The following is a 27,631-nucleotide window of genomic DNA, read 5'->3' as shown; positions in this document are numbered from 1 at the left end:
TGGTACAGGCTTATGTAGCCACTTTTAAGGATGGGTGATCGCACAGGAGAAAATACTAAAAAAAAAAAAAAAAAGAGGAAATAAAGTCAAATGAAGGGAGTATTTCAAAGATCATAGACCACATGACTCAGGATGTCAGCGTTTCACGGTATTTCCAGTCCAGGTTAGATGCTGTCCTGTGATGACTCAGCATTGTGGCCTTATGTCTAACACGGCATCTACCACACTATTGTTCCTTTACTTTATGCCCACTATACTGTAAGGGCAGGGACTGTGTTACCAAGACTTGTATTCCTAACCAAATATATAATGTTTGTTAAGGAATATATTTTGTGAAGTTATGACGTGTCAGGCACAGTGCTGGGTACTTATAATCTTGAGACATAGTCGGTATTACCCTCAATTTCACAAACTGAACCTCTGAGAAATTAAGAACTTAAAACAACTGGCAAGTGGGTGGCACCAGTACACCTACTTCCAGAATATATTTTGAGTCAAGGCTCTGTTTGCAAGAACAAAAAAAATCACAGGCTTCTAAGTATTTCTTGCACCTTGTAGCAATAGGTCTCCATTTACATAAATTCTGAAGATGAACAATTTTTGTCTCATCTAAAATATTTAAGTTGAAGTCTACCCATCCTGACTCTAGAATAAAAGACTGAGGATACAGGAAATAAATAAGTGTAATTCAAATGTTACTGAGAAAAGGTTATCTATATTATAGTATTACAGTACTGATAACTAACATTCATGTCAGGCACCATTGCAAGTACCTTACATGTATGAAGTCGATTTTTCATTCCACTGTACAAAACTAGCAACTGAGGAAAATCTACTAAGAGTGAATAGTCTCTATCACTGTACAATCATAATCCTTTACCTTCGGCAGAGACCTGCATACTATCTGGATGAAAGGCCATAAAGCCTTAGGAAAGATAAGCTGTAAGAGAAGGGAGCCAGAGGTGGATCAAGTAACAGGAACATTCTTCCTTATCAGGATAAAATGTTTATCACTTTTCGAGCAAAGTCATCTCAAATGGAAAGAGACAGGAAAGAACATGGTTAAATGATGGAAAATGAAGTAAGAAAGGGAGAAGCTGACCATAATCTTATAGCTGCAACATTATGAAGGTAAGGTCTGAGCTACGATAGGGATGAGGTAAAAGATATTTATATATAGATCAAAGAATTTAAAATTCTAGTGAACTTGAATAACCAGCCATATAAAAGGCATCTTGTTGTGGCTCATATCACAAAAGGCCATCAACAAATTAAGAAACAGTGAAATAAAGAGAGCAGTAGGTTTATTCTTGGTAGACAGCCCGTGCTGCTTCTTGTCCATCCAAAAAAAAAAAAAGTGGGTGGGAAGGGGCATTCAACCTCAAGACTTTACTTCGCAATGTGGTTCCAAACGCCTCTCCACAGCATACACGACACGCCCTTCCACACTTGAAGGGAAAAATCCAGTTCACCACATTTGGGTGTTGTTATTTTTAGCATAAACTTTTGTTCTTCTGTAAGAAGCATCGCTCTGGATTCAAACCACATGAATGTCAATGAATGTTTTTTCCATTATATAATCATTTAAAAAATCACCTATGAATTGAAACTTGACATGATGCACTGATAGTTTAGGATCATTTTTCACTAGTCCCATGTTCTTGTAGTTGATTTCAAATGTTTGGTACAGGTGATTATAAGACAATGTATTCCATGAAAACAACATTCATGCTGGAATCATAAAATCACATTTGTGATATAGTCTTTTTAGAAGTCTGTTTTTAACTTTTGTCCTCAGGAGTTACTTTCTTCTTGCTGTTCTGACCAGTGACCTTTTTCCTGTGACAATGAAAGGAAAGTTGAATTAGAAATTTTTTGTTGTTGTTGTTGTTTTTTTTTGGCTGTATGTGGGCCTCTCACTGTTGTGGCCTCTCCCGTTGCGGAGCACAGGCTCCAGACGCGCAGGCTCAGCGGCCATGGCTCACAGGCCCAGCCGCTCCGCGGCACGTGGGATCCTCCCGGACCGGGGCACGAACCCGCGTCCCCTACATCGGCAGGCGGACTCCCAACAACTGCGCCACCAGGGAAGCCCTAGAAATTTTAGATATATGTACTTTCCAAAACTCTACCAGTTTAATAAACATTTACTGAAACCTCCTGTATAATCAAGTATACAAGGCACTAGGAACACAAAGATGTGTCTTTGCCCTTTAGAAAACCACATCCAGGTAAGTGAGACAGAAACACCACAGTAAACTACACTACAACATGGTATAAAAGACAGATTCTGATCCTGAATTAATAAGAAGAGTTCACATTGATTAAATGCCAGATACTGTTTATAAGTCGTTTATATGTATCAACTCAGATAGTCTTCCTAACTTACGAAGAAGATTCTATTATTATCCTCATTTTACAGATGTGGAAAATGAGGTAGAGTGGTTAAGTAACTTGCTGATCATCACACACTGGTAATAAATATTAGACATGACACTGGTAAAAATTTTAGACATGACAGTCTGATTTTAGACTTTGGTGAATGGTGAATGCCATCAACTAACTGTTAACACAGGAAAAGGAAAAAAAGTTTTGAGAAAATAATCAATATTCACATACTACAGTACAGTAATGCAAAGTTCTTAGATGTATATCAGTTCATTTAATCCTCCACCAACTCTGAGTGGCAGAGTTGGTATTATTTATATAACCATTTCCATTATATATAGGGGGAAAGAGGCTTAGAGAGGTGAAGTGACTTGTGCAAAGTCACACAGGAAAAGGTGTTATTAGAGCCAGTTATTCTGGCTCCAAATCCAATCTCCCCTACGCCCTACTATACCAGTTTGAGTTTGCAGCGCCTGAAGTGACACCCATTAGGCAACAGGCTTCAGGTTTATAGCTCAGTTGGGAAGCTGGGCTTGAAGATATGGACTTAAGATTTATCAGCATAGAGCTGAGGCCACAGGTGTGGGTAGGATCATTAAAGCAACATCTACAGTGGAAAGGTAAGCTAGATCAGATCTTGTTTGTATGCTATGTTAAGAAGTATGGCCTTTAAATGTAAAGAAAATAGAGACAGAACCAAAGCATCTTAAGCAGGGGGCTAGTGACAAGGTTTGTAACAAGTGTCCTCAAAGTCTTAGCGCAGCTTTAAGTTTTAATAACCTCAGATCATTAAAAGCTACAAACTTACAAAAATCAGCAATTAAACTGTCATTATTTAAAATATTGATTTTATTTTTACAGTTCAACACAGCCATGATCTTATGCTCTAGACAATTTTCGACCTTTGTAAAAACTTTTATCAGCTGCGGCTCAGTGCCTGAAAGGACTGCATTTCCAATCCTAGCTTTGAGATCACCCAAAGAATGAGGTTCTGATGTGTATGCAACAATTCTGCAGCAGCCCACCACAAGAAAAAGTCTTATGAGACAGATAAGGTGACCAAGCAGGGCAACCTTCTCTACCAATCCACTGGTCTGTCACCCAGGAACTGTTGCCACAAAGAATAAAAATAAAAATGTATTAAGAACGCACAAAACTGAATAAGTACCAGTTAAATTAAAATAATCTTTCAAATGATGTAGTTTTATAAGGTTGTAACATTTGTTCTTCCCAAGTTATTAAAGCTTAAAACCACCGAACCCTTTGGGACACTCTGTACAGTCTATGTACTGGGGCTGAACATTATTTCCCACAACCAATACAAAATGCCAGGCAGACTCTTTCACTCAGAAGGAAAGTGCAGGTTTTCTCGCCTGGGTTCACCTTGTTCCTTCTACATGCCTAAATTTTACCCATCCTTGAACATAATTCTACTTCCTTGAAACTTTCTGTAACTACACCAATCCATAATGATTTTTTCCCTTCTCTAAACTTCTGTTTTATTTAAAAATTATTATCTAACTTTTCTCATGTATATTAATCTCCTTTCCCTAACTTCAGGAAAGGGGTCGTCTCATTTTACATCCATTCATACACCTCACTACATATTATATATGTAGTAAGACTGAAGGTGAACAGTAGAACTTGGTAAATGCCTACATTTTATATATGTTACATATTAATTGGTACTAATAGAATTTGAAGAGTGTCATTTTTCCTTAAATAGTGGAAAGAATAGTACTGTGAAATCCCCTATGAAATCATGTAGTTTCCTGGCAGTAACAGGCAAAAAAGGTAGTCCTGTGTGTATGCTAAAAAAAAAAAAAAAACCTATACTTTAAAATCCTCAAAACTTCAGCTAAATGACTACAAATTTACTCAAGTCATACTGTTCAGAGGTGTTACAATGTGCTTCAGCATAAGCCCAAGATCCTACTGAAATCCTGCCCAGAATATGGAGCTTGAAGGAAGACTCCATCAATGTGAGTCAGCAGTCCTAACTACTGGCCTCAGTAGTGTGCCCAGATACAGGCTGTGTGGAGATGGTGGACAGTGCAATTCTAATTCATAGTGAATTGAAATCATATTTTCAAAGATGGAGAAATACAGATCATTAATATACAGATAAAGAAAAATTCCAAGATTGAATTACCCAAGTTTCCAAATCACAGGCAACCTAAGATATATTACTTTTATTACCTTCTATAATGGACTGTAGACCTATCAAATTCTACTTCTAAAAATCTATCCTAAGGAAAAATAATGCTTACGTTATAAGAATATGCCAGAATCAAACAGTAACTTTTACCATATACTTACCGTTTATCCTTAGCTTTTTCTAAGAAATATTTTGGAGTTGTACTAATGCTCTCCCTTTCCAAAGGCTTCTTAATCATCTTTTTCTTTTGTTTACTGAAAGTTACAAAGAAAGAACTGAATTAACTGCAACTTAATTTAAAAGAGCTAAAACTAGTTTTGGTTCTTTGGTTCACAAAATTCGTTTCCTTCATCCACTTACAGATTTACAGTGACACCACTGTATCCACTTTAATATACTAGGTTACCTAACAGCATCTAGAGAGGTAACCCAAAGGGATGATAAATTCAACCAATTTTTCAAAAGGCACTGATTATGATTAAAATATGTCGTGTGTCACTCTTATATCTTGTGCTAACAAACACTAGAGTTTGATTTTGGCCAATTAACTGCTTTTTATCAGTTTTATGAATTAGAACAAAATCTCAGCATATTTCACTCATGTTGAATAATACTTTAAAAATCTGAATACTTAAAATTTCAAGGATGAAAAACTGGCAGGGAAAGAACAGACAGTATTCACACATATTTAAAAGGAAAAATTTTAATCTTAAAATGTTCTAAAAATAGTACTATTATTAGAACTATAATGTATAAGAGTGTGAAATCAAGAATATATATGTAAAGAGAGAGAGAGAGAGAGAGAGAGAAGCTCCAGGTAAATTCAAGATTGTACCTTAGTAGTTTCTGGAAACCTTTTATGTATTCTGGGACAGGACATCCGGCCTGCTGGATAACATTGGCAACACTGAAAAAGGTACCCATAAACGTAAATTTGTATCTTGTCAAACTGATGTTTATGTACATAAACCCTCTGCACAATACAAGAGGAATTAAAACTACACAAACAAAAAAGTAATCCAGTAAAGTGTTCTGATAAATTATTATCAATTATTACCAGATACAGTCATATTGGATTACTGAGAGAACGGTCTGCTGGACTGAAATCAATGTCTTGATGAAAATTTTAGATAGCATCTGTTTCTACTCAATATTTAACAAGCCCTAAAAAGCTACTAAGCCCAGTATTGGATGAGACACTGACTGAAGTCAGAGTCATACTTAAATTTATTAAATGATAAAGCTTGACATGGTCTCAAGCTTCTCATGTATACAGTAAGTCCCCTACAAATGAACCTTCAAGTTTTGAACTTTCAAAGATGTAAACATGCATTCGCATGCCCAATCAGGTAAATTAGTTCACATGTCTGGCGTACACTGTCATATGCATACATCCTCTACAAGTGGTTGTGCTTTTGTGTACTTTACTGTACAGTACTGTATAGAGTACAGTAGCACAGTATCTTTGTTTCAAGCCCAGGGTGTCCGGAAGCAAGCATAAAAGCAGTGGTGACGTAGCTGGTACTGCTAAGAAGCACCAGCTGTTGTACTGTACTACTGTACTTTTCAAGGTACTGTACTGTAAGATTAAAAATGTTTTATTTTGGGGTTTATTATGTATTATTTGTGTGAAAACTATTATAAACCTATTACAGTACGTACTATATAGCCGGTTGTGTTAGCTGGGTACCTAGGCTAACTTTGTTGGACTTATGAACAAACTGGACTTAACGAACACACTCTCGGAACGGAACTTGTTTGTATGTAGGGGACTTACTGTAGTAACTTATTCAATCCTTACAACCCTTTGTAGTAAATACTGTCATTATCCCCATTTCCCAGATGGAAAACTGAGGTACACAGTTGTACTGATATGGGGGTCATCAGATGCACACGCTTGGAGTTGCTGAGAACTCAGGTGAATCTAGGCTATTGGAATGTACTCCCCTACACACCACATGTGAAAATCTGATCACAGCAAAATCAAGGCTGACAGAGCCAAGGCTCAGAAGGCACGAAGCAAAATCTTCGCCAAAACTGATAAACAGAATAAAGTACAAACTGCCTACATCCACAACTCAACTTCATTTGTTAGAAATATGAACTGTTGCCAATTATCATCAGCCTAAAATTTCTGTAGGCAGCCCAAATGTAGGAAACTCAGCTTCTATATTAAAATCTATGACGATGGGCTAAATTAAGATTCTAAAAGTGTATCTATCATAGGTTACCCAGGCTTCAAGGGGCTACAACTGAATATTAGAGTGTGTTACTAAAACAGTTTTTCCTCTATGACAGGTGATCCTGGGACTCAACATAAAACTCCAGCTGCCCCTAAGAGTAATGGGAAGAATACACCCATGCTAAGAGATCATTTTGACGGGGCTATAAGAGACTCAGGGGTTAACTTTAAACAATTAATCCAAAACCTTAATATTACATTTTGAGTAATATCAAGTGAAGGCTATTGGGAGAATTCTGTGAGTCTGAAACTTTTTTTTTTTAATTAATTAACTTTTGCCTGCATTGGGTCTTTGTTACTATGCGCGGGCTCTTTTTAGTTGCAACGAGTGCGGGCTACTCTTCGTTGTGCACAGGCCTCTCATTAAGGTGGCTTCTCTTGTGGAGTACAAGCTCTAGGTGCACAGGCTTCAGTAGTTCTGGCACATGGGCTCAGTAGTTGTGGCTCGCAGGCTCTAAAGCGCAGGCTCAGTAGTTGTGGCCCACGGGCTTAGTTGCTCCGTGGCATCTTCCTGGACCAGGGCTCGACCCCGTGTCCCCTGCATTGGTAGGCGGATTCTTAACCACTGTGCCACCAAGAAAGCCCGTGGGTCTGAAACTTAATGAATATTCCATTGTGAATATTTCCAAAATCTAACAATGGAAGGGCAAAACGAGGCCCTTTGATCATTTTTCTTTTTTTCATGGCTAAGGTTTGTTTGACTAATACCATAACAGAATTTGGGACACAGCCATTTTGTAATTATCCGTTAACTGTGTATGAGAATAATGAATCAATTTTGCCAACTTAATGCTAAATTTTTTCTCCTAATTTACCTTCTTAATAATGGTTTATCATCTTCAGTGAAAAATGTAACAGCTTTTCCTTTATGCCCGGCTCTTCCAGTTCGACCTAAGAGAAACCAGACCATTAAAAAAAAACCTACTTTTGGGAGGAATGGGACCTTCAAGAATCACATATACAAATCACTGGATTGTCACAGCACTAAAAACTTGAGCATGCTGAAGGGACTGGTAGTGGTGCTAAGAGAGGTGAGTAGAGGGGTGGGGCACACGACTCACCTATCCTGTGGATATATTCCACTGAGCTGGTTGGAAAGTCATAGTTGATGACCAGGTTCACACCTTTAAAATCGATCCCTCTGGCTAGCAAGGCTGTACAAATAAGAACCCAGATTTTTCCTGCTCTGAAGCTATGGACTGTGTTATCTCTCTGGTTAACAGAACATATATTAAATGTTTTAGTACCACTCTAGGAATGGAAAACAAGTACTTCATAAATTTAATGCCAATTAAAAAAAATTTAGTTGTTCTTTATTGCTTTGAAAGTATGCATTTGACTTTACCTGTTGCTGAGTTCTGTCTGCATGAATAACATCCACATTAATACCTTCATATATGAGCTCATGAAAAAGTTCTTTAGCCCTTTCAATGGACTGAACAAAAACAAGAACAGGTGGATTGAAACCCTAAAAGAAAGCATACATAATCCATAATCAAGAATATAACTGCAGTATTTCATATGACTTTAGTTCATTTTAATTTAGAAACTGACAAATTTCTTAGACCAGAGGTCCAAGCCTGCCTCTGTCTTCCTCACCATCCATTCTCTACAGTGTGGTTCTTTCTCTTGTTGTGGAGTACAGGCTCTCCATCTAATTCCAATAATCTTGTCTAATTAATTCCCCTTCATCTTTCTACAGCAATGGATGCCCACTCTTTGAAATAATCATCTGATTGCTTCTGTGCTTCAGAACATTTTTGTTTCTTCTTAAAATGTAATAGCTGTCATTTTTTTTTAAATAAATTTATTTATTTCATTTATTTTTGGCTGCATTGGGTCTTCGTTGTTGCGTGTGGGTTTTCTCTAGTTGCGGTGAGCAGGGGCTACTCTTCATTGTGGTGTGTGGTCTCATTGTGGTGGCTTCTCCTGTTGCAGAGCACGGGCTACAGGTGCATGGGCTTCAGCAGTTGTGGCTCACGGGCTCTGGAGCGCAGGCTCAGTAGTTGTGGTGCACAGGCTTAGTTGCTCCACGGCATGTGGGATCTTCCTGGACCAGGGCTCGAACCCGTGTCCCCTGCACTGGCAGGCGGATTCTCAATCACTGTACCACCAGGGAAGCCCCAATAACTGTCATTTTAATCTGTTATTTATCCTAACTGTGGGTATTCCCCAAAGCTTAGTCCTTGGTTCTCAGTTCTCTCAATATAATCTTTATCTTATCAAGTTCCATAAAATCTCAGTTATCAACCAGCAGCCCTAAGCAAATGATTTTTATTTTTTACATTAATATCATCAAACCCCACCTCTCTCTCAAACCAGCTTTCTATATTTTTGACTGTCAGCATTAGGGCTTAACCTTATTATTTTGGTCCACGCACCCTTTCAGAATGTAATGAAAGAAAGCTATGAAGCTTTCTAACAGGCAACCACACATTCACACAAAATGTTACATATAATTTCAGAAGGTTCACAGAACTCCTGAAGTTTATACATGGCTAAAAATCTCTGGTGTATAATTCCATTTGAGTATCTGTGAAAACCTTAAATTTCCTACTGCCAAATGATATCCTTAAGAACATTAGTAAAACATGCACATAATAGCATTTATTATGTGCCAAGCACTATTGTAAGTACTATATTTCTATTAACTCATTAATAAAACAAAAAACCCCACTCTAGTGTCCTATTCATTAATGCCCCAGTTCTCTAAGAAACCAGGAGAGTGATGGGGGGAGATTCAGGGGCAGATATATACAGGCATACTTTGTTTAATTGCACTTTGCAGATATTGTGTTTTTTACGAATTGAAGGTTTGTGGCGACTCAATGTTCAGCACCATATTTTTCCAACAGCATTTGCTCACTTCACGTCTCTGTATCACATTTTGGTAATTCTCACAATATTTCAAACTTCTTCATTATATTTGCTGTTGTGATCTATGATCAGTGAGTGATCTTTAATGTTTCTGCTATGACTCAGTGAAGGCTCAGGTGTTGGTTAGCATTTTCAGCAATAAAGTATTTTTAAGTTAAGGTATGTACATTGTTTTTTAGACATATGCTATTGCACACTTAATAGACTACAATATAGTGTAAACATAACTTATCTATACACTGGGAAACCAGAAAATTCCTGTGACTCACTTTATTGTGACATTGGCCTTACTGTGGTGGTCTGGAACAGAACCCGCAGCGTGCTGGTGTGGAAAAAGGAGGCATTCAGGGCAGCAGGTAGGTCTTTCCCTGGCCTACCCCGAGCTGGGAACAGAAATCTTAATATATTCTGAGAGGAGAGCCTCTCCCCTTCGAGACAAGAGTTGCTCCAATGTGCTTCTTACCGATTTACCACTGGATTACTAAATATGACGCAGGAATAGCACTCAACCTCCCTTTTTTTTTTTTTTAAGTTTCTAAAACCTTTTATTTCAGCTTAAATATGGAAACAGCCAGGGCACGGAGGGGGGCCCACCCAGGAATCCTGTGGCAGGACCCCCTCAATAGCACACAGCTCAGGGACCCAGGCCACAGCACTGATCACCCTACCTGGGGACAGGGAGGAGAGCTGGGGGCCCTGCAGCCAGTTCTGGATGGGAGTTAGGGTGTGGGCAGGGAGAAGCTGGGACAGAGAGACCCCCAAGACTGCCAGCAGGAGGCAGGAGACCCAGCAGAGCCCCAATCAAGGGTCTGCCAGGAAGTTAAGTGCTCATAATAAATCCGTCTTCCAAGGCTAGTAATACAAGTAATTGCTAGTAATATTACACCTAGTAATACAAGGCTTGGTGAACATTAACAAAACTCAAGAATGTAGTCCAAATATACCTTTTTAACAAGTTCTCTCATGGCCAGAAGTTTTCCAGTCTCAGACCCAACGAAGAGAAGCTCTTGTTCTACGGTCTCTACTGCAGAATTCCTAAGAAGAAAACATCCCTTGTAGTTTGCAAGAGCCAATTTTTGTTTCCCCCCTTGAATTCTAAATAAATGAAAAAATTTACACACAACTCCAACAGAATGACCTTTTCCACTGTCAATATAAGTACTGAATTATTTATATTTTAACTTAAAGACAAAGTTGTTATTTTTAAATATTTTATTCATTCTTTTTAATCCAAGTATAGTTGATTTACAATGTTATATTAGTTTCAGGTGTATGGCAAAGTGATTCAGTTATGTGTGTATATATATGTGTGTGTGTGTATATATATATTATTTTTCAGATTCTTTTCCATTATAGTTTATTACAAGATACTGAATATAGTTCCATGTGCTATACAGTAGGACCTTGTTGTTTATCTATTTTATATACAGTAGTTTGTATCTGCTAATCCCAAACTCCTAATTTATCCCCACCTCTGCCTTTTCCCTTTGGTAACTGTAACTTTGTTTTCTATGTCTGTAAGCCTGTTTCTGCATTGTAAATAAGTTCATTTGTATCATTTTTTAGATTCCACATATAAGTGATATCATATGATATTTGTCTTTCTCTGTCTGACTTACTTCACTTAGTATGATAATCTCTGGGCCCATCCATGTTGCTGTATGGCATTATTTCATTCTTTTTTATGACTGAATAATATTCCTCTGTGTGTGTGTGTTTAAGTGTGTGTGTGTGTGTACACCACATCTTCTTTACCCATCATCTCTCAATGGACATTTAGGTTGCTTCCATGTCTTGGCTATTGTAAATAGTGCTGCTATGAACACTGGGGTGCATGTATCTTTTCGAATTATAGTTTTCTCAGGATATATGCCCAGGAGTGAGATTGCTGGATCATATGGTAACTCTATTTTTAGTTTTTTAAGGAACCTCCATACTATTTTCCATAGTGGCTGCACCAATTTACATTCCCACCAACAATGTAAGAGGGTTCCCTTTCTCCACACCCTCTCCAGCATTTATTCTTTTTTCTTTTTTTAATTTTTATTGGAGTATAGTTGATTTACAATGTTGTGTTAGTTTCTCTAGCATTTATTCTTTGTAGACTTTTTGATGATGGCCATTCTGACTGGTGTGAGGTGATACCTCATTGTACTTTTGATTTGCATTTCTCTAATAATTAGTGACGTTGAGCATCTTTTCATGTGCCTACTGGCCATTTGGATGTCTTTGGAGAAATGTCTATTTAGGTCTTTGAATGTTTTGTTATGATTATAAAAATGTTATCTCAAGAAAATTAAAAAAAATAAAGACATAAACAATAAAATAAATTACCCACAATTCTACCATTTTAGAATAAACTTCGACATTTTGCTGTGTTCTAGTCATAAATTTTCATGTGTCTAATTACTTACAGAATCTTTCTAAAAGTAAAATTATGGGGTAAAATGAGAACGTTTTAAAGGGGGTTGTTACAGATGCCTAAATTTTTTTCTTAATGGTTAGCAAAGGTTTATTTATTGACAAACAGTTGGGGTGAGGTATCTTTAGGCTTTATTAACACTCTATACCATGTATAAATACTTTTTCCATTCTGTTATCTGCCTTTATAATTATGTTTATGGTTAATCTGTTCTATTTTTCTTTTTAAACACAGGAGTTTTATGTTGAAAGTAGACAGGATATTCTTTACTGTTTCATTTGGCTTCTGTTTTACTTAACATGGTACTACAGGCACCTTTTCATATAGCTACAATCTTCACTCTGACCATTTCATGCGTTGCATTATAGTATATCAAGTGGCACTATCATAATTTCATAAGACTTTTCTCTATCATTTAGCATAAATGCTCCCCAAAATATTTTTAAAAAGCAATTATAAATCAAGTGGCTCAGTAACATCAGCTTCCTTCTCTGTGGCCCTACTTTGTTAAGCCATCAACGAGATTAAATCCTTTGGGTGGCCACAGAGCTCATGTCATACTTTGTGGATTGGAAAAACCAACTAAACGCATGAGGAAAGGAATATTCATATGACAATATGAGAATCTCCCTTTGGATTATTCTAAAATAGAAAATGCTTAATCAATCTTGACTTTAAAGAATATATTTCTTTCAGTCAAACTCTTTTTATCAATCTTAACCCACACAACCTATCTCTTTTAGTCTAAAATAATGACTTGTGTTTTTTTAAAAAATGAGTGGGATAATGTGGAAGAACAATTACCTTGCTCCAATGGAAACAGTAATGATATTATCCAAGTTAAGTCTGCACCACTGCTCAACATCATAGGCAAAAGTTGCACTGAACATAGCTCTTTTGACCTTGTGGGATGTGCAGGCCAAGAAAATGGAAGCCAGCTGGTCTCTGAACCCAGTTTTGCCATCTTCAAACAGTTTATCTGATTCATCTACTACCAGCCATTCAACACTAAGAAATAACAAAAAAAAAAACTTGTGGGTATTGAACTGAAAGATCCAAGATGCTTCACTACCTGTGGGAACAAATGAAGAAGTCCAACCACAATGATGCTTCTCAGATCTACATATCATACCAGAAAAAGTATAAGAAAAATAAGCAAGAAAAAGGTAAAAACAAAATAAATATAAATTAATGTACCTATTCCATTAGCCCCAAAGATATGAGGTTCCACTGGCAATGACAGAAGCTCAGATAAACCTTATGAACGCCATCACCATTGCTGAAAGATGTGAAAATTTCTAGGCGAATTCTGTACTAACTGCTTATCGGAATCTGTTAACTTTCTTCCAGACCAGGATAGTTACTTTTCTATGAGTTTAATGAAAACCATTTTTCTCAGCATCAACATAGCAAGCTCCAAAGAGCAATAATACAAGTAACTGAGGACAAAATATAATCAATTTAATGAAAAACACACATAAAAGACATTATTAAAGTAATTTACCTTGTTAAGTCTATTCCCGGAGGATCTTGCTTTAATAAATAGATTAGTCGATTTGGAGTAGTCACAAGAATATCTGTAAGGAAAAATAAATGGTACAAATTGCGAAAACAACATTCATCCCTCTTGAATTAGGGGATTAAGTCTCCTGAATTTCCGTTAATAACCTCAGGTGGGGAGAAGTGGTTATATGCACTACACCACCAACAACACAATAAGCTAATATACATATTTTTTAAATCCATCATAGCACAAACTACTATATCCTTACTCTCCTTTTATCTGATCTGCTTTCTCAGCTTCTAAGAGGCAAGAATACTATAATCCACCAATTTGCTTAACAAACATTTGTTTGTTTTTCAGGAAAATACTTTCCTTAAATGCAACTTTACTCAGAAGCTCAAGATAAAAGACAAGTAAAACAGATTCTCTGGCTGATCTAAGAGTAGGGATGTAAATCAATCTTATCTGCAGAATATTTCCATGGCAGATTAACAATCAATAGAATAAGCAGGGATTCTCAACCTCAGCACTACTGGCATTTTGGTTCAGACAGCTCCTTGTTGTAGGAGGCTGACCTGTGTGTTGTAGGATGTTTAACAGCATCCCTGGCTTCTGTCCCTATACTAGTAGCACCTCTCCCCAGTTGTGATGACTTAAAATGTCTCCAGATATTGCCAAGTATCCCTGGGATAGAGGGTGAGGTGGGGGTGAAGGGCAGAATCACCTCTGGTTGAGAACCACTGGTATATATTTATATATCTACTGGGTGGGGGTGAGGAGGAGATCTCTTTCAGCTTTTCTAAAAATCCAACTAACTACACTTGAAGAACTTCTAGGTAGCAATTAGGATACTTGTAATTTCTAACTCCCTTACATCTCAAGCACGAAGCCCCTTACCAAACTTCTTAGATGATTTAGGTCCAAATTTCTTGGCTGCAACTGCTACTTTGTGGATCATGTGTATCCTGAATCCTATTCCCTCAGATATTTTTACTAACTCTCGGTGAATCTGAAACAGAAAATGATAAAAACATTAGCTGCTAAAATACTTGGATAAGATGTATAGTCTCTTTTTCATTATTAACAAAATAAATCTAGTATCAACTCATGAATACCTGAAATTAAGCCCATAATAATCTGTAGATTAACCTGGAATCTCAGCATTTTGGAACGTCAATACTAAGTAAGATTCAGTAGTTTCTTCCGGTCTAGTAAACTAGTTCCAAGAGATAAAACCAAAACTCTTCCATTCTGTTACATATTGTTTGTAGAATACAGTACTGTTACAAAACTATTTCATACTTAGCATGTATTTTATATTAAGCACATTGGGAGGGTAGAGTGGATCATTGTATAGTTTTACTTTCTCAAAAACTGAGATGAGGTTTCATTTTTCTAGGTGAGGAAAAAAAGTTTTAGAGGGGAACTATATATGATAGTAGCCTTCCAACTTCAAGGATCTTAGAGCATATACCAAAGTATAAATGTTAAGAACAACATATTTTATAAAACTGAAAAGACTTAAAAGACTGGCCCACATGCAGTAAGACACAGAGAAGTGTGCTTTGAACAGAATATGTGACCATGAGAAAGACACGGGCCTTACTCTTTTGGACCTTTCTATTACCCTCAAATAAGAAAGATGACTGACAAACACAAACACAACCTCTTCAGAAAGTACCAGTCATACCTGGCTGGCAAGTTCTCGTGTTGGTGATATAATCAGGGCTCTGAAGCCTTTGTTTGTGGGTTGTTTCAGGTGCATTAAAATAGGAATGCTAAAAGCCAAAGTCTTTCCAGATCCAGTAGGAGCAGAAGCCAGAAGTTCTCGACCCTAAAAAGAGTATATTAAGTAAGAGTACATACATTTTTCAGAGCCCAGTCAAATAATGCTACCAGCCATAAAAATAACAAAATTATACATAATAAATCCAAACACTCACACTTCCATCACTCTTCTAACTTCTCCGATATTTGCTTTTCTACCCACCCCTGCTACAACCGCCCCAATAGAGTTTCTGAGCATTATTACTAAAGTTCATTTGAACTGGGTAAAGAAAGTAGATAACTAAAACCCAAAGATGATTCACAACCTTATTTCCATTATTTCAATTTTTCTTTCCCCTAAACCTCTTTATCAAAGCAAAATTACAAAACCAACTTTTTGACCTGATATCTGCATTGCTCCATCCTTAAAGAAGGTTTTAATAAATAACAGAATGGCTAAAAGTAAGAAATAAAAAGTGGTGAGGGCCTCCCTGGTGGTGCAGTGGTTGAGAGTCCGCCTGCAGATGCAGGGGACATGGGTTCGTGCCCCGGTCCGGGAAGATCCTACATGCCGCGGAGCGGCTGGGCCTGTGAGCCATGGCCGCTGAGCCTGTGCATCCGGAGCCTGTGATTTTTTTTTTTTGTCACTGTGATTTTTAAAGCTTTAAGTTAAGGTCACTACAGAAACAACCTTAAATGAAAACTAAAAGCAAATTTACTATAATGTCAGTCAACAACATCATTCAAATATATTCTTATTTCAGTTCCCAAAGAAAATGAAAAGGGTTAGTATGGATGAGGAGAGAGGGAACTCATATCCTTTGGCTACTAGAACTGAAGGCCATCTTGGTTATGTTGGGGAAAAAAGTCAGCTCTCACCACTACAAAAAGAAACCTCAGAAAAACTTAATTTCCAAAAGTCTAAGTTAACTCATACCTCTATCAACAACACATAAACAAATTATGGTATATTCATACAACAGAATACTACTCAGTAACAAACTACTGATATATGCAACATGGAGGAATCTCAAAAACTGTATTAGAGTGAAAGAAACCAAAAAGAGTAAATAATGAATGATTCCACTTACATGATTCTGTAAGAGGAAAAACTAAAACATGGCAATAGAAACCAGAAAAGTGCTTACCTCTGGGCGGGGGTCAGGTGAGGACTGAATGGAAGGGGTATGAGAGAACTGGCTGGAGTGACAGAAATGCTACACATCTTCACTGAGTTGATGGTTACATAGGGTATGCACTGTTGAAACTCAATGAACTGTGCACTTAAAATCTATGCATTTTTTTGGTACTTAAATAGACTTCAATAATAAAAAGTACTGGGATAAAAACAAAGTCAGGTTATGTACAAGAATTCTGTATTTCTGAAATAGTTCTTGAATATTACAAACTAAATCATGGATGAAAAAACAGAACATAGTCCCTATCCTCAGAAGATTAACACTCTTAGTTAAATGGAAGAGATGAATATAATTAATGCAAATCCATAGTAAAGTGTAAGACAAATGTTGCAAGAAAAAGAAAACACATGGAGAACTGGGTGGTAGGGGAAACAGTGTTGGTAAAGGAAAAAGATCACATCTAGCAGTAGTGATCAAGACAAATCTTACGGAGGCACAGGTATTAGAGACGGACCTTGAAATCAAGGGTAGGATTTCAACAAGGGGAGATAAGGCAGAAAGGAACATTTCAAAGACAGAGGAAAGAGAATGAACACACACACACATACACATGCACGCATACTCACTTACAGGCCTTCATACTCACATGCAGCATAACTGGAATGGCTTGCATTTGGATTGGCGTAGGTATCTGGAAGCCTGCATCTAGAATGTTCTGAAGCAGTCGAGAATTGATTTTAAATTCCTGGTCAAGTTGCTGAAATGTAGCAATTGGGTCAGGAAGATCAGTTCCTTGGACATGAATTTTATGTTTATTCCGGAAGAAGTTTATCTGAAAAGTGAAATAAAGGAGTCGCCATGAATGTGGTCAAATACCGTGTCAGATGTTGTAAAGCAACAGTAACGGTTTCTGGGATAAGCTTTAGTAACATATGAAACTTTCTGGTTAAATTCCAATCCCTACAAGATACAGATATTAGGTATAATTCGTGCCCTTTCATAGAAGGAAGTCCTTCATAACAATGAAACCTATCTATCCACACTTTCCTCATATTAATGTCAATGCCATGAATAATGTGTTATTCACATTAATGTGCTACTGTCACAGTCACAATCTTATATAAACTTCTAGAAGGCAGGCACTGAATCAATCTATTGTCTTTATGTGGCACTTAGCAGACAAGTGCCAATGCTTTTTAATGATTACCCTAAACTCTACTTATTAAGACTGAGTGCCAAAAGCAGAATCAAGTGATGCTGATTTTTTTTGTTTTCCCATTCTCTGAACCAGACAGCCAAATTCTAGATTCGGGATTACTAACTGAGCCGAACAATACTCTCCATCTGCAATACAGCAGGAGAGCAGCAAACACGACAACGGCATATTTGTTGTTTCTTCTGAATTCTACTCCTCCTAGTCCCAAGTCATAAAATAGGCTTCTTAAGAATTCTAACTCTCAAATCCCTGTCGGAGGAAATCCTTCTAAACCAGTGTGAGCTTAACATAAAGGAGAAAGGGGGCCAATTTCATGTTTATCAAAAGGGAATAAGAAATTTTAAAAATTTAATTGTAAACACATCATCAATTTGGACCTAAGTTTCAAAATTTCAAGATACTTTCAAGAATTTTAAACCTTAAAAATTTCGGCCACAGCACAAACACTACTTTGCTTTAAGTTTCCATTAAAGTAAAATCTAATCTAATGTAAGTAATCTTCTAAACAAAACCATACTCGCTTTTACCACCAGAATAACTCAAGGATAGCGAAAAAGTCATTAGGCCAGAAAAACAATTGGTTGAAGCCATTTTTCTAACCTTTTCTTTTCTGAGCTGCTCCAACTTTCCTGAAGTTAGTTTATTTTCTCTTTTAACTTTTTTATCTTCAATCTTTGCTTCCACAGATGATATCCACTGTATAGTAGAAACTTCTTGAGACGTAATTTCTAAAATATATTTTTTAAAAATTAAAAGATTTTAAGTGCAACATTCTTAGGTGGCACAAACAGGCCATACCTTACCTTCACACTAAACAAAAGAAAAAGTACTAGTGGTTGCAACTAGATGAAAGAAAGTAATAGAAGGTATAAAAATTGGGAAAGGAGGGCTTCCCTGGTGGTACAGTGGTTGAGAGTCTGCCTGCCGATGCAGGGGACACGGGTTCGTGCCCCGGTCCGGGAAGATCCCACGTGCCGCGGAGCAACTAAGCCCATGCACCACAACTACTGAGCCTGTGCTCTAGAGCCCGTGAGCCACAGCTACTGAGCCTGAGTGCCACAACTACTGAAGCCCGCGCGCCTAGAGCCCGTGCTCTGCAACAAGAGGAGCCACCCAATGAGAAGGATAAAACGGCTAGGAAACTTAATAGATGTAACAGACAAAGAAAAAAGGTAAATACTCCTATTTTTGAGTACAGAAAAAAACCTTGTGAAAAACAGGCAAGGTGTAAAAACAAACAAGTCACAAAACTTGAAATGTAAATATCCAACAAAGCCTATGAAAAGATGTTCAACCTCACCAGTTATCAAGAAAATACAGGGGCTTCCCTGGTGGCACAGTGGTTAAGAATCCGCCTGCCAATGCAGGGTACACGGGTTTGAGCCCTGGTCTGGGAAGATCCCACGTGCTGTGGAGCAACTAAGCCCATGCACCACAACTACTGAGCCTGCGAGCCACAACTACTGAAGCCGGCGAGCCTAGAGCCCGTGCTTTGCAACAAGAGAAGTTACCCAATGAGTAGCCTACGCACCGCAATGGAGAGTAGCCCCTGCTCACCGCAACTAGAGAAAGCCTGCGCTCAGCAACAAAGATTCAATGCAGCCAAAAATAAATAAATTAAAAAAAATACAAATTAAAAAATAGTTTCACTCATGAGATTGGCTAAAATGTTAAGACCAACAGTATCCAGCATTGACGTGGCTGTGGGAAGTCATTTTGTATCTGTTCAAAGAAAGAGGTGTGCATATTCTTTCACATAGTGAATTCACATTTAGGATGCTAATTATAGAAATACAGCACCTGTACAAAAAGATATATGTACAGGTATCTTATTGTAGCAATATTCGTAATCACAAATATCTGGAAACAACCTGAATGCCATCAACTGACAAATAGCTGTATACTGTCTGAGGTGTAATCATAAGCTTGCATAATTTCTGTAATTGAAAAAAGAAAAAAAAATACATCAAGCACTAACCTGAAGTCATCTTCCTCTTTTTCTTGTTCTGCTCCCTCTTCCTTTCAGTTAGGCTCTCTTCATTTTTCTCTTCATCTTGTAGTTCCTGATGAGTTCTTGATGATTCACTCTCACCTGGGACAGACTTCTTGTTTCCAAAAAAGTCCAGTCCCTGTAGCACCTCCGAAGAATCAAAGTCATATTTCCTTTTTCCTATCTAAAACCCAGAAAATTTCAAATGAAATCTATAGACAGACTGGCACTGTTTTCACCCTAGCAGTGTTGGCAGTTAAGGGTGTGGGTACAATGACTCCCCATCTTTTTTATCTTTCACCAAATATTTGTTTGAGCTGACAAGTGTGTGTTTGGGCAAATGGAATCCAAGATGATACCTTTTCTGACCTTATAAAAGTAATAATAATAGTCATAATAGCAACTAACACTTATAAACATAACACATGCTGTCACGCAGATTTCTAAGCATGTTTAGATATATTAAATTCCTTCTTCCTCCAACAACCCTAACGAGGTAAATAGCAATATTACAAATGAGAAAATCGAGGCATTAAGAGGTTAAGTAACTTGACCAAGGTCTCAAAACTAGTAACTGGCCGACCCAGGATTTTACCTGAATAATCTGGTTCCAGAGTTCAAACTCTTAACAACTACGCTATGCCGTCAGACAGAGAAAGAAGAAACACACGTGTTGCACACACACACAAATGTCCCTAGTCCCAATACCAAGAAATCTTGATATTCAAGGTTTTCCACAATTGGGCCCTAACTACTCCCGATTTATCACTAATTCCCTATGTAAGATCTCCCATTTCTAAATCGCTCTTCTCATTGGTTACTTAACACGCCATGGAGTTGCGGGAATAAAAAAAAAAACATGCCCACTAAAGGCATACGCATGCCAAGACAAACCTGGAGAGACTACAGTGAAATCATCTGTTCTCTCCGTTTGGGGTTTTTCAAATTCTTTTCCATCAGTTTCGGAAAAAAGATAACTTCTGAAAGTAGGATTCTAACTGTGCTTTGAATAAACTCAGAAAGGAGGCCGGGAGGAAACGTTTCCTTGCTAGACCCAACAAAGTCTAAAGAATGATGGGAAAAAGAGTTCATTCAGAAGGCTGCAGTAAGCTGAACGCCAAGGAAGGGAAAATGCCCCACAGCCAGGCCACGGGGTCTCCGAGTGCCGGCTCCCCCAGCAGCCAGTTCCTTCTCCGGCACCTGCCCCTTCTCAGTTATTCAGGCTTCTGACGCCTTGCACACAGTACCTTGAATCGGGCAGCGTCCGCCGAGAAGCGTCTCACGTCGAATTTGGCCCCCGCGCCGAGCCGGCGAAACAGATCGTGAGCATCCATCTTTTCCCAGAAAGCTCCGCGGTCCCACAGCGCCTGCGCAGAGGACTCCCCTCCCGGAAGGTCTGGGGCTACACCTTGGGCGGAAGTGGCTCTGGGGGGCGGAGCTTGGCGGCAGTGAGAGTTTGGGAGTTTTTATCGTGTTGCAGTGCGTCGTTTTTTATTTGTTCTTTAAAAAAGTATTTATCAAGATCCTCTTAAGCCGGGCACTGTTCTACACTTTTAGGGATAGTTTGGTAAACAACACCCCAGGAATCTCACCTCGGGAAACATATTTTAGTGGGGATGGAAGATGTTGTTAACAAATAAATAAGCAGAATAATTCCTGAAAAAGTGCTATGAAACAAAACAGTGTAATTGATAGAGAAAAGGAGAGGAGCCACTTTTAGGTAGGTTAGTTAGGTTCATTCTGATGAAGTGATATTTGATCTAAGAGGCGGCGGCCTTTCCCAGATATGGGAAACAGCATTCCAGACACAGGAAACATTGTCTGAAGAAGGAAAAAGTTTTGGAACATTGAGAAAATAGAAAGAAGGCCAGGGTGACTGGAGCCAAGTTGCAGTGAGGGAGTGGTACAGACAGGGTTGAAGGGACAAATGAAAATCAGATCTCATAGACTTTTTTTTTTTTGCGGTACGCGGGCCTCTCACTGTTGTGGCCTCTCCCGTTGTGGAGCACAGGCTCCGGACGCGCAGGCTCAGCGGCCGTGGCTCACGGGCCCAGCCGCTCCGCGGCATGTGGGATCCTCCCAGACCGGGGCACGAACCCGTGTCCCCTGCATCAGCAGGCAGACTCTCAACCACTGCACCACCAGGGAAGCCCTCATAGACTTTTATAACAGGGTCATGGTAAGGAATTTGGATTTTAATCTAAGCATGCTAGGAAGCTATTCAAATTTTTTTTACTGAGAGTGCAACATGGCTTAGTTTATTACATTTTGTATTTATTTTCTTCATTGTATTTGTACTGTACAAAATTATTTACTTATGAGTTGCCTCCCCCTTCTAGAATGAAGTCTAGGAGCACAGAGATCTAATTTGCTTCACTGCTGTATCCCCAGTTCCTGTGTGCTCTCAATAAATATTTGATCAATGAATGAGTGAATGCTTTGTAAAAGATTACTCTGGCTATTTGGAGGATGGACCATAGAAAGGGTAAGAGTGGAAACAGTTCAATCAAAGTAGAAATGATGATGGTGGCTGGGATTAGGGTGGTATCTGTGCTGATGGAGTTAAATGGATAGATTTGGGGTATATTTTGGAGGTAGGTCTAAATTCACCTGATGAATTTCATGTGGAGGTGAAGGAAAGGGAGGAAATACTCCTAGGTTTTTTGTTTGAAATCCGGGGTAGGTGGCATGCCATTCACTGAGCTAGGAAAAACTGAAAGGAGAACAGCTTTTTTGTGTGTGAGGTTGAGGCATGGGGGGTGGAATCAGTTTTTATGTTTTGGGCATGTTAAGTTGCCCCGTTGACCTTAAGTGGAGATGTCCAGGTGGGTAGTTGATGCCATGAATCTGAAGCTCAGGGGAAAAGGTCAGGGCTAGAAAAATAAATTTAGGAGTCATCAACATATAAATGGTACAATGGAATCATACCAAACAAGCATGTAACTTATTAAAATTGAGTTATACATATTCAGCCAGAGAGTGTGAGAAATACTTTAAATTGTGTGATTCCTTTACACTCAAGTAAAGTAAGTGTGGAGTGAGGATGAGATGAGAGATGTGAGTCTGCTGTACCCTCAGATGGAGTCAGTCCCCAATTCTCTCATTGTGGGAGCAGCTTGCTGTTCCAATACTTTAAAAATAAGTATTTTTCATGAAATGTGGCTCCTAAATGAAAGCCCCAAGTACTTTTTCATCTATTGCTCAATAAAAACAATTTATCTCAACATGGCAAGGGAAAAAAAATCAACTGAGTTTTTTAGGAAATGGAGTGTTGGTCTTCAGTTTGGCACATAAGTATGCCCACAATCATGTGTAAAATCAACATGTATGAAACCACAACTTCTGTAATTTATAAGTGATTTAAGTAGTTTCCAAGAGTAATTACACTTCATGAGTTTTTTTTTTTCTTTCTTTATGAGCCGACTTTAGAACCCAATCCCTATGTAAGTGGTGACAAACCCATATCTAAAAGCACGGTCATAAATGTGATCACTTAGAGACATTGTGTGACTAGGGAAGAGAAGTGGACCCAGAACTCACCTTTAGAGCACACCAGCATTTAGAGATTGGGTAGAGGAGGATATAACTATAAAACAAAAGTTTGAGAAGCAATCAGTGAGGTAGGAAGACGAGGAATGTGGTGTCCTGGCAGCCAGAGGAAAGTTTCAAAAAGAAGGTAGTGATCAGATGTTTCAAAGGCTGTTGAGAGGCTGAGCACGAAGAAAAAAGATCACTGAATTTGGCAACATGGAGGTCACTAGTGACCTAATATCAGTTTCAGTGGCATGGTGGCTGGAGATCATTGAGTGCTAGAGGTGGAGAAAGGGAGACTGTGATGAAGCCAACTCTTTTTTTTTTTAATAAATTTATTTATTTTTGGCGGTGTTGGGTCTTTGTTGCTGCATGCTCTTTGTTGCGGTGCACATGCTTCTCAATGCAGTGGCTTCTCTTGTTGCAGAGCATGGGCTCTAGGTGCACCGGCTTCAGTATTTGTGGCTCGTGGACTCTAGAGTGCAGCCTCAGTAGTTGTGGCGCACGGGCTTAGTTGCTCCACAGCATGTGGGATCTTCCGGGACCAGGGCCCAAACCTGTGTCCCCTGCATTAACAGGCGGATTCTCAACCACTGCGCCATCAGGGAAGTCCCTGAATCCACCTCTTTCCAAAGGTTTAACTGAGAAGGAAAGCAGAGAAGTAGAGTAGTAACTAGAGGCAGATGTGGGTTCAAAGGTGAGTTTTGCTTTTTTTTTTTTTTGATATAAACCTGGACCAAGTTTTCACAAACTCCATCTTTTGGTTTGTGCCTTTTTCATACTTTATTACATTGTTTTTTTAAAAATCACAACAGCAGTATCAAAGACAACCTATGTACAAACATTTTACAAAAGAAATATTGCTAGTATCAGCTGTAATAAGGGCAAGTTGAAGAATAGATGCTGAGTTTCTGGGCCAAAGTCTGCCCTCAAAGACATCTAAAATGTGTTCAGGCAGCTGAAACAGGCTTCTTTCTGATGACAAGCATGTGTGGTCGGTAATATTAATACAAACGATGGTAAATGAGGATACTACTGGGCCCAAGTAGCGAACTCCTCATCAGGAAGGCCACCATACAAGTGGAGCTAATCCAATAACCTAAACCCAAGACAGTAAAAGCGCTGTTTCCCATCTAAACGCATTTAAGCCTTCAGCAATGATTGCGTCACGTGTAAACGATGCTGGGTTGTCCTACAGACACTTGATTCTTATACATAACCCTATGCCAAACTTCCCTTAACTCTCGAGTCAGGTTTCTGGTTGGACCTAAAGGGGAGGAATTTTAGAAATGCTTCCTTCAGGACAGAAGTCAGAAAGAGAGGTGATCCTGACAACAGGATCTATTAAATTTGGTGGCGGCGGGGGGAGGCAGGAATTTGGGAGGAGGAATGACTCCTTGGGGCCAAGAATGAAGAAGCGTGACTCACTTGGGTCTGGGACCTTGCTGAAATCTGATCCCCACCCCACCCAGCCCCGCCGGTGTCTACAAGCTCGGTTCCTTTCTCATCTCCTCCAGTTCCTTCATCTCCACCTTCTTGTACTTCCCCGACTTCCTCCGGTTGGTGATCACCAGGACGGTCACGCCGGCGACCAGGGCCACCACGACCACCACGATGACGGCGATGAGGCCGCTGGTGAGGCGCTTCATGGAGAACTGGCGGGACTTCTCATCCAGGAGGTAGATGAGCGTCCGCTCCAAAAGCAGGGGCTCTCCGCGCACGCGCACGCGCACGTCGAGGCCGCGGTGGCCGGTGAACAGCGACTCGCCCTTGACGTCCCTCTCGAAGCAGTAGGTGGCGTCGGCGATGTCCACGTCGCCGGCGACCTTCTGCGACGTGTTCTGCTGCAGCTCGATCTGGATGGTGGGGTGCTCGTAGTGCACGGCCGCCACGAACTTGGGGTGCAGCGGGTCGCGCTCCCGGAAAAGCCGCCGCAGCTCGGCCTCCAGGTCCGAGGGGTTGAAGGCGCGGGCGGCCGGGCGGTGGCGCAGGTCGATGAGGATGGGGTGGGTGCGCACCAGTTCGTCGCAGCGCAGGCTCAGGTCGACCTTGTCGGTGCGGCGCATGCCCACCGAGTTCACGCACCACCACACGGACGTCTGGTTGCACTAGCGCGCCATGAAGCGGCCCTGCTGGTCGCAGTCCGGGTCGTACAGGCCGTCGTTGTCCAGGAGCGCGTGCTCGCTCGGCCGTACCAGGGCGCGGACGCTCTTCCGGGCGCTCACGCGCGCCTTGAGCAGCAGGCACTTGGATGTGAGCGTGGAGCAGTCGACCTCCAGGCCCGAACCGAGCACGCGGCACAGGCAGCGGCCCCCCGGGCCGCTCCGGTCGCACACGGTCATCTTGCTGGTGGGGCACGTGCACTTGTCCTGCGCGGCCGCTTGATCGATCACCGCCTCTAGTAGTAGGAGCGGCGGGAGCAGCGACGGCGAAAGCAGCGCGAGGCCCGGACCCTGGGCCATGGTGGGGCGGGGCGGAGGAGTGCGGAAGGGGCGCGGGCTGGCGAGCGCTGGGGCCTCTTCCGAGCTCGGGCTCCGCTGTCTGAGAAGGTCTCCAGGTGTCTGGGGTTTTGCTTTTTGTTTTTGATGTTTTTAAGGATGGGTGCTAGGGAATATTTGTAAATTGCAAGGAATGGTCCAGTGAAAAGATGGAAATTGTTGATGTAACAGAGAAGGGAGAAAATAATGGGATGGGCGTGAGATGAGATTTTGTCAGGGAGTGTTGGAGGGCTGAGGAGGGAAGAAATTATATGAAGTAACATCCTCAAAGAGTGGGAAAATGAACTTACTGGGAAAAAGCAATAATACCGATGGACAGTGAATGCTCATTTGAGTTGGAAACAATGAATTAAAAAAGAGACTAATCAGCATGATTCAGCTACTTAGATAAGGGTGTGAAGAAGTTGTATGGCTGGATTTAGCCGGGGTTAAAGTATTTTCAGGTAAATATGATAGAGGATTATGGCAGAACTCCTTGTGCGCCCTCTCCCGCCTCAGAAAGATCCCCTGGGATTGATAGTTCAACAGAGATTTGACCTCCTGAAACCCAAGAAGGAAGGGGAAAATCGCTGGGAATGGCAGTCTTATTCAGAATAATACTCTGGGTTAGATTAATAATCCAACTTGCTTCCCTTCTTTCAGAGGAAAGAATTGTATGGAGTATTGAATATGTGCTCTATTTTACCTTCAGAAGCATATAGTTAGAGTGAAACGAGTCTGAGCTGAAATGCCTCCCAGCCTCTCCACCTGCCAGCTGTGACCTGGTCAAATTAACCTCTTGGTCTAATTTCCTCGTTTGTAAAATGAGGATTATGATACCTACAGCAGGATGGTTATCAGCGTTAAGCTGAGCTCATAGGGCAATGGTGTATAATGGAAAAAGCATGGGTTTTGGGTGTCAGAAAGACTTATGTGTGAATCCAGTTGTATTATTTAATAATTTGACCATTGTAGGCAGGTTATTTCACTGTTCTGTGCCTCAATTTCCTCACTGGTAAAATGGGGATTATAGCATTATAATATCCTATAATCCTACCTTGAAGGCTAGGAGTAACACTGGTTGCCCACACAGAGATCAAAATGGTGGGAATTGGCTTAGGATTCTATCTATCTATCTACATTTATCCATATTAGAAATATGTATTATATATATGTGTGTGTTGTTGTATAAAGCTTTTGGAACAAAATCTCAAACACAGTAGGTGCTTAATAAATATTAGTCCATTTCTTTCTTGCAGTCCATTCTCCTAGAGCAATAGTTCTTGGCCTTAACAGCACTTTAGAATCCTCTGAGAAACTTAAAAAACAAAAGAAAACTTGGTCCAACCCCCAGAAATCCTGGTTTCATTGTTCTGGAGGAGCTCTCTGGCCTGTAATTTTTGAAAGCTGCTCAAGTGAATCTAATTGCACTCAGGATTAAGAATCACTGCTAGAATTATCTTTCTAAAGCCCAAATGAGACTATGTTGCTTCTCTGCTTAAAAATTTCTCATGATTTTCCACTGTCTACTGAGTGTAGTCCGAGCTCCTGTGACTTGTACGCCAGACCCTTAGCAGTGATTCTCAACTCTCTCAGGACACATGACACACTCCCATAAATAACTTCAGCTTGAGTTCAACTGCCCCCAACCCTTTTACTTAGCAGTTGTGTGATCTTAGGCAAGTTACTTATCCTCTGTAAGCTTTAATTTTATCATCTGATTTTGCCTTTGCTTCTTCTAACTCTGAACCTTTGTACACGTTTTTTTTTTCTTCTTGGAATGTCCTCTCTCTTTTTCCTCTCTGGCAAATGCCTTATATTCTTTGAAATTCAGTTTATATGACTTATGGTTACCAAAAGGGTAAGGGGGGGCAGATAAATTGGGAATTTGGGATTAACAGATACACCATACTATATATAAAA

General features: G+C 39.8%; 2 protein-coding genes across 2 annotated transcripts; both read right to left on the bottom strand.

The window, feature by feature from the left end:
• Nucleotides 1–713: 713 nt before the first annotated feature.
• Nucleotides 714–21,079, bottom strand: DDX52 (DExD-box helicase 52). The gene is made up of 15 exons (XM_030881913.3): nucleotides 20,948–21,079; nucleotides 19,689–19,884; nucleotides 18,311–18,438; nucleotides 17,141–17,326; nucleotides 15,279–15,422; nucleotides 14,486–14,597; nucleotides 13,589–13,661; nucleotides 12,889–13,092; nucleotides 10,607–10,697; nucleotides 8,131–8,253; nucleotides 7,847–7,997; nucleotides 7,601–7,676; nucleotides 5,379–5,450; nucleotides 4,705–4,797; nucleotides 714–1,839 (listed from the first exon to the last, which is right to left on the bottom strand). The coding sequence occupies exons 1-15, from the start codon at nucleotides 21,032–21,034 to the stop codon at nucleotides 1,782–1,784; spliced, it is 1,794 nt and encodes a 597-aa protein (XP_030737773.1). The 5' UTR covers nucleotides 21,035–21,079; the 3' UTR covers nucleotides 714–1,781.
• A 2,988-nt stretch (nucleotides 21,080–24,067) lies between these two features.
• On the bottom strand, nucleotides 24,068–25,693 carry LOC115866392 (tumor-associated calcium signal transducer 2-like). The gene is given in 1 exon segment (XM_030881923.2): nucleotides 24,068–25,693. A coding segment is annotated over 1 exon segment (978 nt). The 3' UTR covers nucleotides 24,068–24,715.
• Between the last annotated feature and the right edge of the window lie 1,938 nt (nucleotides 25,694–27,631).

This window comes from Globicephala melas, chromosome 20 (genome assembly GCF_963455315.2).
Source record: "Globicephala melas chromosome 20, mGloMel1.2, whole genome shotgun sequence".
In the NCBI taxonomy this organism is placed as follows: Eukaryota; Metazoa; Chordata; class Mammalia; order Artiodactyla; family Delphinidae; genus Globicephala; species Globicephala melas.
This window is presented reverse-complemented; position numbering and strand designations above follow the sequence as displayed.

What these genes read in the sequence shown, in the direction of transcription:
- DDX52 (XM_030881913.3), bottom strand. Translation starts at nt 21,034, where the DNA reads ATGGATGCTCACGATCTGTTTCGCCGGCTCGGCGCGGGGGCCAAATTC. An exon ending in CGGACGCTGCCCGATTCAAG is followed by an intron (nt 19,885 to 20,947) that starts GTACTGTGTGCA and finishes TCTGGGTTTTAG; the next exon opens with ATAGGAAAAAGGAAATATGA. An exon ending in GAAAAAGCTAAGGATAAACG is followed by an intron (nt 1,840 to 4,704) that starts GTAAGTATATGG and finishes TCATTGTCACAG; the next exon opens with GAAAAAGGTCACTGGTCAGA.